We start from the raw sequence: 13,365 nt of genomic DNA on the forward strand, positions 1-13,365 counted from the left end.
CCTTGTCTCTTTAACGCAGGGTTAACATGGAAATAGGCAGCTGAAGCTGCCCGGAAATTGCTTTCAGCTCAAACTGATATTAGATGGACATCTAGAGGAATGGGTTTAAAAGTTAGCAACCTTCATTCAAGACGTCATGCTATTATTCTGCTCTCTCTTTCCTGCTCTCTGCTGTCTGACTCCTCTCCCTTCTTTCATTCCAACAGTCCCTCCTATCTCTTTTCCTGTATTTGCATTTTCCTCGGCACCTAAGGAATTCCTCTTTGCCTACCCGGCCAAAAGAAACAACATTTAAATTCGCAATCTGCATATGTAGCCAAGCCCATTATTCTACATGATGATGATGGAGCTTCGGGCAAAGATATACAAATATACCATCTTAGGAAGAATGGGAAGGCAACGAGAAGAGAATATATGTTAAATATACGTGCTCAGTACCGTACAACCAGACAGGTTGACAGAAATGCTGAATGAGAAAGGCGACGCAGGAAAAAACACACGGCACAACCAAATCCTTGGAGACGGGGGATTTCTCTGCTACACAGGCCATCAGCTAATAGGCTGTCACTACCCACAGCTCCCCACATCCTCTGCTAAAGCCAGAAACGGCTGGGTTGCCGCTAGCAGATCCTGCCTCGAAACCAGAGGGGAGAAATGAGGAATCCTGTCTTTTAAAGCCGAATATCTTCGGAAGCTTTGTTCTCTGAACCCTCCTCGCCTTCGGTCCCCTGCCGTGACTATTTGTTGGTTCAGTTGCTATGGTGACAATACATTGTGTACCTCAAGAAGCTCGCTGTGCATTGGCTCATTTGATAGGAAGCGAACGCTTGCGGGAGGCATTGCCAGCTGTAGTGGCGATCGATCGTGTCTTCAGCATCCTGCCTCTTAAGCGCTTGATGAATGCGCGGGTGTCATGAGGGATGCCATGACACGCTACCAGCATCGGAGTTTAGATTTCGCTGCTAAATGACAGGAGGCCAACTTCCTGCCTCGTCGTGGAGATTGTCTCCTGCGTTTGGCGCATGGAACGGAGTGGGGGGCCGTTGAGTCTTCCTTTCCCCCTTTGCCACCGTGGTAGCACCAGTTGAATGAGAGACGTCCAAGGATGCGGGCGACGGTGAGTATCTCGAAATGGTCAACTTGATTGCATGCCGTTGATGAGCCAAGACTGGCTGGGAAGATGTAGAGGAAAGGAATGCTTGCCCGAATGGTGACGAGTTTCGTGTATGTTTTGCTACAATGATATGCAATGATTTGTTAGAATTGTTTTGACGGTGTGCCTTTGGGCATGTGAGAGGAAATTAAGAGTGGCTACATTTCATTTGTCGGAGAGAAAGCAGCGAGGGACGCCAAATGAGCAGCTCTCTGGATTCTCAGGAGTTGAAGCTGTCAGCCACCTCAAGCAGCAGCTCTGGCCATTAGTCTCACAATTAATTTGAGCTGGCACACTTCGCCCCAATGGTTCTTAGGAACAGTCGGTCCCAATTCCACCCTTTCAGCTTCTTTAGACAAAGCTGTGCTCGAGGGCTGCGGAATTCTCTCTCGGGGAGAAATCTTTCTTTTCCGTTTGCGGATTTTTATTGGCTGCTGCTCCCTTTGGTTCCCTGACTGTAGTAAGAAGAAATGGAGGTGTATGCTTCGGTGGATGTCAGAGTTGCAGTCTGTACGCACGCAACAAAATAACCCAGAAGTAAATGCTGTTTTAAAAAGGATCTTAGGCAGAATCTGGTTCCTTTAAAAGCTGGGTTTAAACCTCAGAACATCCACATTCAATAGTTCTCTGGTTCCTTGCATAAATAATACCCTCTCCATGTATGAATATACATTAAACTGTCTTATACTGAATCAGACTATTTGTCCCCCAAGGTCAGTATTGGCAGTAGCTCTCTAGGGCAGGGGTGGGCAAACTGTAGCCCTCCAGATGTTCATGGACTACAATTCTCATGAGCCCCTGTCAGCGAATGCTGGCAGGGGCTCATGGGAATTGTAGTCCATGGGCATCTGGAGGGCCACAGTTTGCCCACCCCTGCTCTAGGGTCTTAAACGGAGGTCTTTCGCCTCACCTGCTGCCTGGTCCTTTTTAGTGGAGAAGCTGGGGATTGAACCTGGGACTTAAGCAGATACTTGAAGTTTGTTCTTATTAGAACACAGCAGTTGTTTTGATCTTTCCTTGTTCTCCTTGTTTTTCTTAGAGAGGTTTGGAGGGAGTATCCAGCATTCCGCCTCGTGCATTCCAATATGAATGCAGCAAGTCTTGTTACTAATCTATCAATTGTTGGGTCGTCGGCCTTGGCCAGAGGGTATCCATACAATTCAACGATAGAATTTGATACTAGAATTTGCTGCACCAAGTCCACGTGTTTGGGGGTGCAGGAGGGGAGAAAGAGTGACCTGTAAATATTCCCATTAATGAGTCTCTCTTCTTGCAAACTTTAGGGGGCTTACAGCTGAGCTGTAAAATTAATGTAAAACAAGCAAGAACAAATCCAGACCGTTCGGAAAGCTCGAGAGCTCCAGTACCTGACTCATATCACGCTTCCGCCTCTGCGATTACCAAAGCACCAGCTCTTTCCAAATAGCCCCCTGTCGTGGAAAAAGAGATCGAATGAGCTTGCTATTCCTAGGCTGATCCCTATGCAGCCTTGCAGTCTTCCCGGGAGAACTGAGAGAGCACGCTTGATTCATGACTCACAGGCATATGATGCTTAGTACGAAATCGTGGAGTTCAGTCTCCAAATCCCTGCTCTTGGAATAGGGGTGGTTTTCTTCCAAGGCATGGATGTTTTAATACAAACTGACAGTTATACTTTGACAGTTATACCACCCCTTTCAGATGAATTAGAACGTGGTTGGTAGCTTTCCTCATGACCAAGAATGGGTGTCTTTTGGGTTTTCTTATCTATCCAATTATTTAATTATCTCTACTGAAAGACCCCCCCCTCTCAAAAAACAAACAAACAAAAAAAACAAGAAGAAAACCTCTTCGGTGCACACAGCACGGACATTAATTTTCTGAACTAAAATATTACTAATAATAACAATAATACTAGCAACAATTTTATTATTGTATGCTGCCTTTCCCTGTCTGGCTCAGGGGGGTCCTAACAAATGTAAACCATTCATAATGCATCTGTACACAGCCCGTGGCGCCATGGGCGCCACGGACTGTATAAAGGAGTAAGGGGTGGTGGGGAGGAGTTAGGGCGGGACCGGTCCGGGATAAAAACTCGGAGGGGTCCAATCAGGAGCCGCGAAGCGGCTCCTGATTGGCCCCTCCAAGTGTCCATCCCGGCCCAAGCAGGCAATGGGGAGCCGCGCGAAGCGCGGCTCCCCATTCCCTGCTTCACTGGCAAGGGAGCACCCGCCAGCCGCGCTATGCGGGTGCTCCCTGCCCGGCGGACTGACGCGGCTGCCGGGGACTCCCGTCCGTTCTTCCGACGGACCTCTCAAAATGGCCGCCGCCCCCGACAGCCGAGCCGCTACTGCCGTGACTGCCCCGCTGCCGTCCGTCAATACAGGTAGGCCGCTTCCCCACTGAACACCTTTTGCAAACCTTTTGTGCGTCGAGTTTATCCAAGCTACAAGCCGAGAGCCAGCAGAAAAAAAAACACTGTAGGAGTCTTTCGCAGCCCCAAGCCGAGAGCCAGCAGAAAAAAAAACCCTGTAGGAGCCTTTCGCAGCTCCAAGCCGAGAGCCAGCAGAAGAAAAAACCCTGTAGGAGTCTTTCGCAGCCCCAAGCCGAGAGCCAGCAGAAAAAAAAACCCTGTAGGAGTCTTTCGCAGCCCCAAGCCGAGAGCCAGCAGAAAAAAAAACCCTGTAGGAGTCTTTCGCAGCCCCAAGCCGAGAGCCAGCAGAAAAAAAAACCCTGTAGGAGCCTTTCGCAGCTCCAAGCCGAGAGCCAGCAGAAAAAAACCCTGTAGGAGCCTTTCGCAGCCCCAAGCCGAGAGGCAGCAGAAAAGAAAACCCTGTAGGAGCCTTTCACAGCTCCAAGCCGAGAGCCAGCAGAAAAGAAAACCCTGTAGGAGCCTTTCGCAGCTCCAAGCCGAGAGCCAGCAGAAAAAAACCCTGTAGGAGTCTTTCGCAGCCCCAAGCCGAGAGCCAGCAGAAAAAAACCCTGTAGGAGCCTTTCGCAGCCCCAAGCCGAGAGGCAGCAGAAAAGAAAACCCTGTAGGAGCCTTTCGCAGCTCCAAGCCGAGAGCCAGCAGAAAAGAAAACCCTGTAGGAGCCTTTCGCAGCCCCAAGCCGAGAGCCAGCAGAAAAAAACCCTGTAGGAGTCTTTCGCAGCCCCAAGCCGAGAGCCAGCAGAAAAAAAAACCCTGTAGGAGTCTTTCGCAGCCCCAAGCCGAGAGCCAGCAGAAAAAAAAACCCTGTAGGAGCCTTTCGCAGCTCCAAGCCGAGAGCCAGCAGAAAAAAACCCTGTAGGAGCCTTTCGCAGCTCCAAGCCGGCACGCCCACGAGAGCCAGCAGAAAAACATTAACCCTGTAGGAGCCTTTCGCAGCTCCAAGCCGAGAGCCAGCAGAAAAAAACCCTGTAGGAGTCTTTCGCAGCCCCAAGCCGAGAGCCAGCAGAAAAAAAAACCCTGTAGGAGCCTTTCGCAGCTCCAAGCCGAGAGCCAGCAGAAAAAAAAACCCTGTAGGAGCCTTTCGCAGCTCCAAGCCGGCACGCCCACGAGAGCCAGCAGAAAAGCATTAACCCTGTAGGAGCCTTTCGCAGCTCCAAGCCGAGAGGCAGCAGAAAAAAAAAACCCCTGGAGGAGCCTTTCGCCGCTTCAAGTCGGCGCCCTGGGAGCCCCGGCAGCCGCCCACAGCGCAGCTGCTGGGTGCTCCCTGCCCTCATGGCCCCAGAACACAATGGAGCCGCCGGGAAAGCCGCAGAAGAACAAAAAAATGCAGAGGAGCCGCCACAGCCCAGCGCACCACACCTGGGACTCCCCGGCAAAAACTACGAGACGCCGAGGAGCCGCCGCCCGCCTCCTCTTTCAGGTAGCCTGTCCCTCGCTCTGTCCCTCGCCTGCCGCTCGCTCTGGTCCCCACCTGCTAGCGCCCATTGTCTTCTTCATACAATGGGCTTTTTTACTAGTTTATAATAAAATAGTAATTAAACAAAAACTATTTCAGTGGATAATCTTACAGGGGGGCTACCCAGTGTTGAGGGGCTTTGTAGATTGGATGAGGTGGATGAATTCTTAGATAGGAAGTCCAGTATTATTTATTTATTTATTTATTTATTTATTTATTTATTTATTTATTTATTTATTTATTTATTTATTTATTTATTTAATATACCACCCTCCCCTGAGGCTCAGGGTAGGTTACATAGAATGTAGAACAATACAAGGAACGTAGTTTTTCTATAACGTATAGATAACCAGAATAATAATATTAACATTAATAAGGGTAACACAGGTAACTTTAACAGTGCAAACAGGTCCAGGGGATTTCTGGGATGGAGGGAGGGAGTGGGGCCCTGTAGATGTTGCTGGTTTCGCTCGGCCTCAAATGAATGTCTGGCGGAAGAGCTCCCTTTTGCAGGCCCTGCGGAACTGTTTTAAATCCTGCAGGACCTTGATAACTCCCGGGGGGGGGACAAGTTTCACCTCTTGGGTGGGGGGAACCCTGAACAAGTTTTGGTTATTCAACCTTATCACTATCTGGGGGATATAATGGAAGAGGCATTCCTGTATCAATCAATATTTATTTCAATAAAATGCAAAAGTAACATGAGACATAACAGCAGGAAAACAATTCAGATACATAGGCTAAGCACAGCAAAAAAGCTACACAGCAAAAAAGCTACTAGCCTGAATAGCATAAATAGTTATGAACAGTCTACAAACCTATTGGTATACTTAGAATAGCTATGCGTTAGGAACCCGATGTTTCCTAATTCTAGAAGCCAGCCAAGCAAATCTAGCTACTTTGTTAGAAGACTGTTTGAATCTGATAATAACAGTTGCAGGCGATGTTTTCTCAGGTTATGAGGGCCTTCTATAAGATTTGGTACTAATGAATCTGTGTGGATATGCTTATATAATTTGCACTCAAATAAGATGTATTCTGTGGTCTCAGCTTGACCCTCATTGCAAGTACAGAGCTGTTCCTTGACTGGGAATCCAAGAAATTTCCTACTCAAGTATGCAGAGGGTAGGGGGTTGTAAGGAAGGACGGTGAAGGATCTCCTGTGCTCGGGGTTTACAACTTTGATTAGGTTTTGCATCAGGGTGTTCCTGATTAGAAGATCTTTCCTAAAAAGTGGATCTTGGACATTGTTGAGGTCATCTTGTCTCTCTACTTCTATCACTTTTCTCTTAACAAGATCTATAGCCTTGTCATAACCCATGGTCAGAATCAGTTGAAGTGAGAGACAATAGTAGCACAGCTTTTTAGTGAATGCAATTTGCCAAGGTGTGATGAAAGAGTCTGGCACAATTAAACTTGAAAGACTCTGCTGTTGGAAAAGCAATTTTAGCGAGAATAGACAGGTAGCTATCCAAAGCCTGGACTGAACATTGACCATTCCCGTCTCGATCCTAACTGCTGCATTTGAGATGTTGTTTGGTACTGCCAAAATTGACCCCAGAAATTTAGACTGGACCTTTTCTAGACTGCCTAGGTTGCCTATTATACTAATTGGTGCCTCATATGTCAGCTGATCAAGAGCTCAGCTTGAAGATGTTCATTGCAGCTGCTATGTAGAGACCTCCTTTCTGCCAGAAAAAGTTTTTAATTGCACCTGCACTTTTTTTGTGTCTTCAAAGAGATGTTATTGATATGGGCAGATCTTTCATAAGTTTCCTGGAAAATAATGCCAAGATATTTATACTGTTGGAACCTGTTCTATTAGAGCCCCATATAGTCTCCAACATGAGATTTTGGTCTCTTACCACATATCGTGATCTTGGTCTTAACATGGTTAATTACCATGCTATTCAATTGTCAGTAAGAGTTTAAATCTCTTAAGGCTCTTCTCAGACTTATAGGGGTTCTGGCAAATAAGGCTAAGTCATCAGTGTATAGTAGCAGTGAGATGTATCCTTCCCCAATTTTTGGCAGATGGAAACTTGGGGTCTTCAGAAGGTGGCCGATACCATTTATAAAGAAATTGAAAAGGAGAAGGGCTAAGATGCAGCCCTGCTTAATTCCCTTTCCAGAGTTAATTAAAAGGTAAATTCTGTTGGATAGTCTGTTACTACTGAACCATTCACCAATTGAGCCAACTTAAGACCTGAAACATTATGCTTACTATCTTTGAAAGCCCTTCTTTGTAGTGGTATTAAGATCTCAGAGTTAAGAATTATAGGTTGTAGCTAGTAAAAAGAGTACAGTCATCACAACCCATCCTGGTGTTACAGTCCCTTCCTAATAGGATGAATGCTGATGGGAATTTCATCAAAAGGTCCTCTAGATATAACTCAAAGTCCTCCCAATAGGTCTCTATTTGTGATTTAATTCCTCCTGGGGGACAATAACAAGGAGGTAGCACGCATGTTGAAATAAAATAGCCATAGTCATATATGACTGCCCATAATTTGTCCATGGGCTTCTGATTTAACTATTAAATGAGTGGACACTAAAATAGCCAAGCCCCCTTTGAGTCTCTTATGGAGGTTCTGCTGGGAGGTAAAATATTTTATAGCCAGACAGATATGGTGGAAGCAAAATCCAAGTCTCCTGCAACATAATGATATCGAATTCAATGAGAAAACTTAGAACTTCAGGGTCACCCCTTCCACTGGCCCATCCTCTGGTGTTCCATGACAGTAATACAAGGCTCTGCATGCCCACTTTCTCACCTCCCAAGCTTGATTTGTCTAGTCAATCCCAGGTGATCAGATCTAATCATCCCTCTGGGTCAGAAGATATGCAGCCATTCTTTACAGGTAATGGTGTCTTAACACTTCTCATAAGGTGTTGTTGCTTTTTAATGTGGGCTTCCTATGGGCAGAGATTTTCCTTTAAAGTCATTAAACTTTTCATGTTGAAGGGGTGTCTCGGAGATGGAATTTGCAGCTTGTCCTTCTGGCTGCAAGTCTTGGATAAGCAGGGATATTCCTCTGGAGCCATTTAACTTTTCATGCCCAGAGGGTTTCTCAGGAGTAGAATCTACATCTTGCGCTGGCACTCCAGTTATGTGGCCTCTTTCCATGGAGTTCATGTATGCCACTTCCGTGTTAGTCTCACCATCTGGAACTTCAAGGAGTTTGTCACTAAGGAAAGATTGACGTGCTATAATTGCATCCTGTTCTGACCTGGGCAGCTTCCCAAATGAGTGCTAGAGCGCCTCCTCTATTGAGTTGTACAGATTGGATGTTCCCCCTTCACCAGCCTCTGTGTGGTGAGGCAGTCCTGTAGATACAAGGATCCCAGACTGTTTAGGGCTTTGAAAGTGAGAATCAAATCTTAGAACTTGATATAGTCTCCAATGTGAAGCCAGTGCAGCTAGGAGAGCTCCCTGAGAGTTCCCAGAGCAGTTTCAAGGGCAGCCCCGCATAGAGCAAGTTATAGTAGTCTAGGATAGAGTAACCATTGCATGGATCACGGTGACTAGGTCAGGTACCTGCAATTGAGGTGCCAGCTATTTGTGTTTGAAGAAAATGGTCAAATGCCATGGAGGTAGCATTCATGACTTGGGTCTTCATGGGTAAGAAGGCATCCACGATCACACCCAGGCTCTTGATGGTGGTCAAAGATGTCTGTTGGACCAGAAATTGCACTCCTTCACCTGCCACTCACCGGTCCAGCCAGAGGACCTTTATGTTAGCTGGATTTAACTTCATCCAACTCCAGCAAGTCCACCATGGCCTTCAGACATTTGGCCAGAGAGTCTGGGAGTGTAGATAGATGACCATCCATCAACAAAAATAGCTTGGTATCATCAGCATACTGATAACAACCCAGCCGAAAACTCCAGACCAGCTGGACAAGGGGGAGTATATGGATGTGAAGGAACATCAGGGAGAGAATAGCTCCCTGCAGAACCACATTTCAGGGCATACCACTGGGAGGTTCTCTCCCCTAGTGCCACCCCCTGTCCCCGATCTTGGAGAAAGGACTGCAGCCATTTAAAGACTGTGCCCCGGGTCCCCCTGTCAGCTAAGTTTGGGGCTAGTAGCCCATGATCAGCAGTGTTAAATGCTGCTGTCAAGTCTATCTAGAATAGCAGTGCCAACCCACCTAGATCCAGAGATCATTGGCAAGGGTGACCCAAGCCAGGTCAGAGCCATATTGGAATGAATCATAGAATCATAGAGTTGGAAGGGGCCATACAAGCCATCTAGTCCAACCCCCTGCTCAACGCAGGATCAGCCCTAAGCAAGAATGGATCAAAAGCAAATGTTACTAGAGGCCAGGGGATCTCCCATGTCTATGATTGATCTTCAGACAGCAGAGATAGGTTCGCTTGGAAAAAAGGGCTGCTTTGAAGGGTGGACTCTATGTCAGCGTTTTTCAACCTTTTGACCATGAAGGAGACCCTGCAATAAATTTTCAGATGTCGAGGAGCCCCAGAAGTGATGTCGGTGGGCCACACACACCCCTGCCACACCCCCAGAAGTGAAATCATTCTGTATCATTAGCCCTCCCTTTGCTCCCCCCCTCCACATTTGCTACTACTATGGTTGCTCTGCCTCAAGTAAGCTAGAAAGAAGAGTCGGAGTTGAGAAGACAGCCCTGACCTCCCCCCCATACCACACCACTTTCGAGCTCCCACGGACCCCTTCCCATGGACCCCCAGGAGTCCACAAATCCCAATGTGGAATTACCCCAGTGCTGGCTTCGATTGCTTTGGGTCACTCACTCTTGGATCACACCTGGAGTACTGTGTGCACTTCTGGAGGCCTCACTTCAAGAAGGACATAGATAAAATTGAAAGGGTACAGAGGAGAGCGACGAAGATGATCTGGGGCCAAGGGACCAAGCCCTATGAAGATAGGTTGAGGGACTTGGGAATGTTCAGCCTGGAGAAAAGGAGGTTGAGAGGGGACATGATAGCCCTCTTTAAGTATTTGAACGGTTGTCATTTGGAGGAGGGCAGGATGCTGTTTCTGCTGGCTGTAGAGGAGAGGACACGCAGTAATGGGTTTAAACTTCAAGTACAACGATATAGGCTAGATATCAGGAAAAAGTTTTTCACAGTCAGAGTAGTTCAGCAGTGGAATAGGCTGCCCAAGGAGGTGGTGAGCTTCCCCTCACTGGCAGTCTTCAAGCAAAGGTTGGATACACACTTTTTTGGATGCTTTAGGATGCTTTGGGCTAATCCTGCGTTGAGCAGGGGGTTGGACTAGATGGCCTGTATGGCTCCTTCCAACTCTATGATTCTATAATTCTATGATTCTATGATCGCTGCCCTCCAAGGGGGCCTTGCTTAAAAGCCCTTGAATGGAGTTGGCCATCGTTTCCCCTCTGAAGCTTCCATAGTCAATTCTCTTGGAGGAATTCTGAAGAGCAGGCAATCCAAAGTACTGGTGGGGATTCAGAGGGGGAAAGAGAGAAATCTGGTTTATTAACTGGGAAGGGGGGAGGCGGGGAAATCATGTTTCATAGACGATATCTAATTCTAAAAATTTAATCCTTTTGAAGGTTATTCTGGTCCAAGTTAATCCAGGAGAAGCATTTACAATAAGAAGAGAAGATGGGCAATTTCAGTGCATTACAGGTACAGTCTTTTTATCTTACACATAATTTGATTTTTTTTTCCCCCTAACCTTTTCATAAACCAAGGTCATTTGAATGCATCATTAAGCCAACGTGGTTTTGTTAGGACAGAGGTTTTGTATTATTCTTGTTCTGGACAGTGCTTAAACCAGCTTTTTTTCGACCTTTTGACCATGGAGGAGCCTCCAAAATTATTTTTCAGGCTTCGAGGAGTCCCGGAAGTGATGTCATCTGGCCACGCCTCCCTGTCATACTCCTGCCAGAAGTGCCATGTCACTGGGAGTGACATCACCACCCACGTTAACAGGCTTGATTAGGCTTGGGGGGGGTGGCTGAGAGGGAGAGAGAGCAGGGCTGAGGGAGGAGAGACATGAGGCAGTTTAAGACAGGAGTAGACGTGTAGGCTACACCCCCTCCCAGGCACAGAAACCACGAGGGAACTGACCCTTGCTCAGGAAGTGGGGAGAGAGAGTAATGGAAGGGGCCAGTTCCCTCGCTTGAGATTGAGTCCATTAAGGCAGGAGGGAAAAGACTGCAGACCCTCTCTGGAGCTCCCATGGACCCCCAGAGAAAGGCCCAGGCATCATTGCTGGTCATCACACCAGTGACGTCCAGGTGTTTGGGCAAAAAATGTATGGGAAAACCAACTTCTACTATAGTGTTTCTGTTGGAATATCAGAACATTGACCGCATGTTCCTGGTTCTGAAGAAGAAGAGTTGGTTCTTATATGCTGCTTTTCCACACTCCTAACCACTACACCAAGCTGGCTGTCTATGACATCACTTCTTGTGCAAGGCCAGCAACAAGGTCTGGGCTTTTTTATTTCTCCAGGTAAGTTCCCCAGTGGCCTGCTAATCAACAGCTGGGGGGCAATGCCTGGCTTGCAGGGAACCCCTGGCTTCACTAGGGTGTGTGTGTCTGACAACCCTACATGAAAAACTCTTTAAGGGTTGCCATAAGTCAGCTGTAACCTGATGACAAAATAAAAGCAGCATATTTTGGTTTTTGTTGAAAAGAATAAGGCTGTCTCGTTTAATTGGGGGGGGGATGATTTTGATTTGGATCACCACTTGTATTAGGGTTTGTGCCAGTCATAGGCCAGTCATGTACATCACTTGAACAGGAATGAGATTCAAGAAGAGCAGAACAGTAGAATTTTGGATGCATGGGATCTAAGAGTTCATTCCACAAGAGAAGAAAAAGAACATTGCAGCCACAGCTGTTTCTTAAATATGCTGATAGATCTTTCCTGAAGAAGTGAGGTGAGGTCATAAATAAATCAGTGCACATCCTCTAAGAAGAGTTATGCCTTTCTAGGTCTATCGAAGTCCATGGAGATAGAAGATACGACTCTTCTTAGGATGGCACCGAAAGAACTGTCCTTTAGCCAAGGGAAACTGGGCCTACATTCCTGATCCACCATGTTTCCCATTGGATGGCCAAGACTACCCCACCCCTATCTACAGCCCCCAGATCTCCTTACACCCAAGGAAAAACAGGACATAAATGTGACAAATTCACATCAGGTTTCCCTTGCAGCATTTGTTGTTCTTTGCCATCAATTTGCAGCTAACTTAACGGCACCCCATGGGGCTTGCAAGATGGTTTGCCATTGCCTACCTTTGCATAGCAACCCTAGGCAACCTTGGTGGCCTCTCGACCAAGTACTAATCAGTACTGACATTGCTTAGCTTCCAAGATCTGACCACATCAGGCTCGTCTGGGCTACCGAGGTCAGGGCTCCATTGCAACAATAGTGTTTCTTAAATGGTGTTCTTCTCCCCTTCACTTCCACTGAGACACCTCCCCCCATCATTGAGACCCCACCCCCATCCCATCGATAGAACTCAAGGGCATAACTATCCCACTCCAACTATACCAAACCCAGGATAGTGTTGCATAATAAGGTGATGGCACCATAAATGTCCATAGGAGAATGTCCACAGAGTTACTAAAATTGCTATTTTATGTTGTGGTGGAAGGGGCCTACTTCTACCTAGAGGTCCTGTTCCACCCTGCCCACTCCAAGGGGTTCCCAACTCCAGGAGAGGCTTCTCTGTCTGTCTGTCTCTTTTGGGTAACTATGTCACCTCTGACCTTTGTATGGAATTGCTCACTGAGAGAGTCAGAACTGCCAGCTTCTCTTTTTCGTTTCTGAGGACCTAGCTCTGCATCTCCCACTGGCCAGTACTTGGCTATCATGGGACAATTTATAACCAGGTGCACACCTGGATAAATATTTATGTATTTAATTAATTTTATTTCGGCCTGCCACTTGCCCCTTGCCAGCTTCCTTCCCTTCTAGACCTCCTCTTTACTAAAGCGTGTGTGAGACGTTGGAGGTCTATACGGTACAGAGAAACACTGTCAGCATCCAAAGTTATAAAGTATTTGAAAGAAAGCATTTACAAGCATCCTTTTAGCACAGCACCAGATTGAGCAAGGAATTAAAAGCACTGGGTAAAAACGCAGGTCCTCCTGCCCGTCTCACTATACATGCTCGATCAGATTTTAATATATAGTCCAGGATACTCTACTCAGGGGTACCCAATCGTTTAGCACATGGGGGCTGCATTAGCATGCCCAGTGCCTAGAGAGGGCCGCCTCTGAAACCAAAATGTCACAAAATTATTAACCTACTTATTTAGATCAAAAGTAAACATTCGAAAGTAAACAAAGAAATATTGACTTTAACGCAATCCATTTTACCT

General features: G+C 46.8%; 1 protein-coding gene across 4 annotated transcripts in view; it reads left to right on the top strand.

The window, feature by feature from the left end:
• The first annotated feature begins 381 nt into the window (after window positions 1-381).
• Window positions 382-13,365, top strand: part of FNDC3A (fibronectin type III domain containing 3A) — a 75,477-nt gene continuing 62,493 nt past the window's right edge. For 2 of the 4 annotated variants that reach the window (XR_013227002.1, XM_077314490.1), the window contains exons 1-2: window positions 383-1,117; window positions 10,579-10,654. Coding sequence is in view for 3 of the 4 variants with exons in the window: in XM_077314490.1 (XP_077170605.1) it covers window positions 1,106-1,117; window positions 10,579-10,654 (88 nt within the window). In the remaining variant the exon portion in view is untranslated. Of the gene's footprint in view, window positions 1,118-10,578; window positions 10,655-13,365 lie in introns of all 4 variants that reach the window. The other 2 variants (XM_077314513.1, XM_077314503.1) reach the window with 2 other exon arrangements.

The sequence above is a fragment of the Paroedura picta genome, chromosome 1 (assembly GCF_049243985.1).
Source record: "Paroedura picta isolate Pp20150507F chromosome 1, Ppicta_v3.0, whole genome shotgun sequence".
Taxonomy (NCBI): domain Eukaryota; kingdom Metazoa; phylum Chordata; class Lepidosauria; order Squamata; family Gekkonidae; genus Paroedura; species Paroedura picta.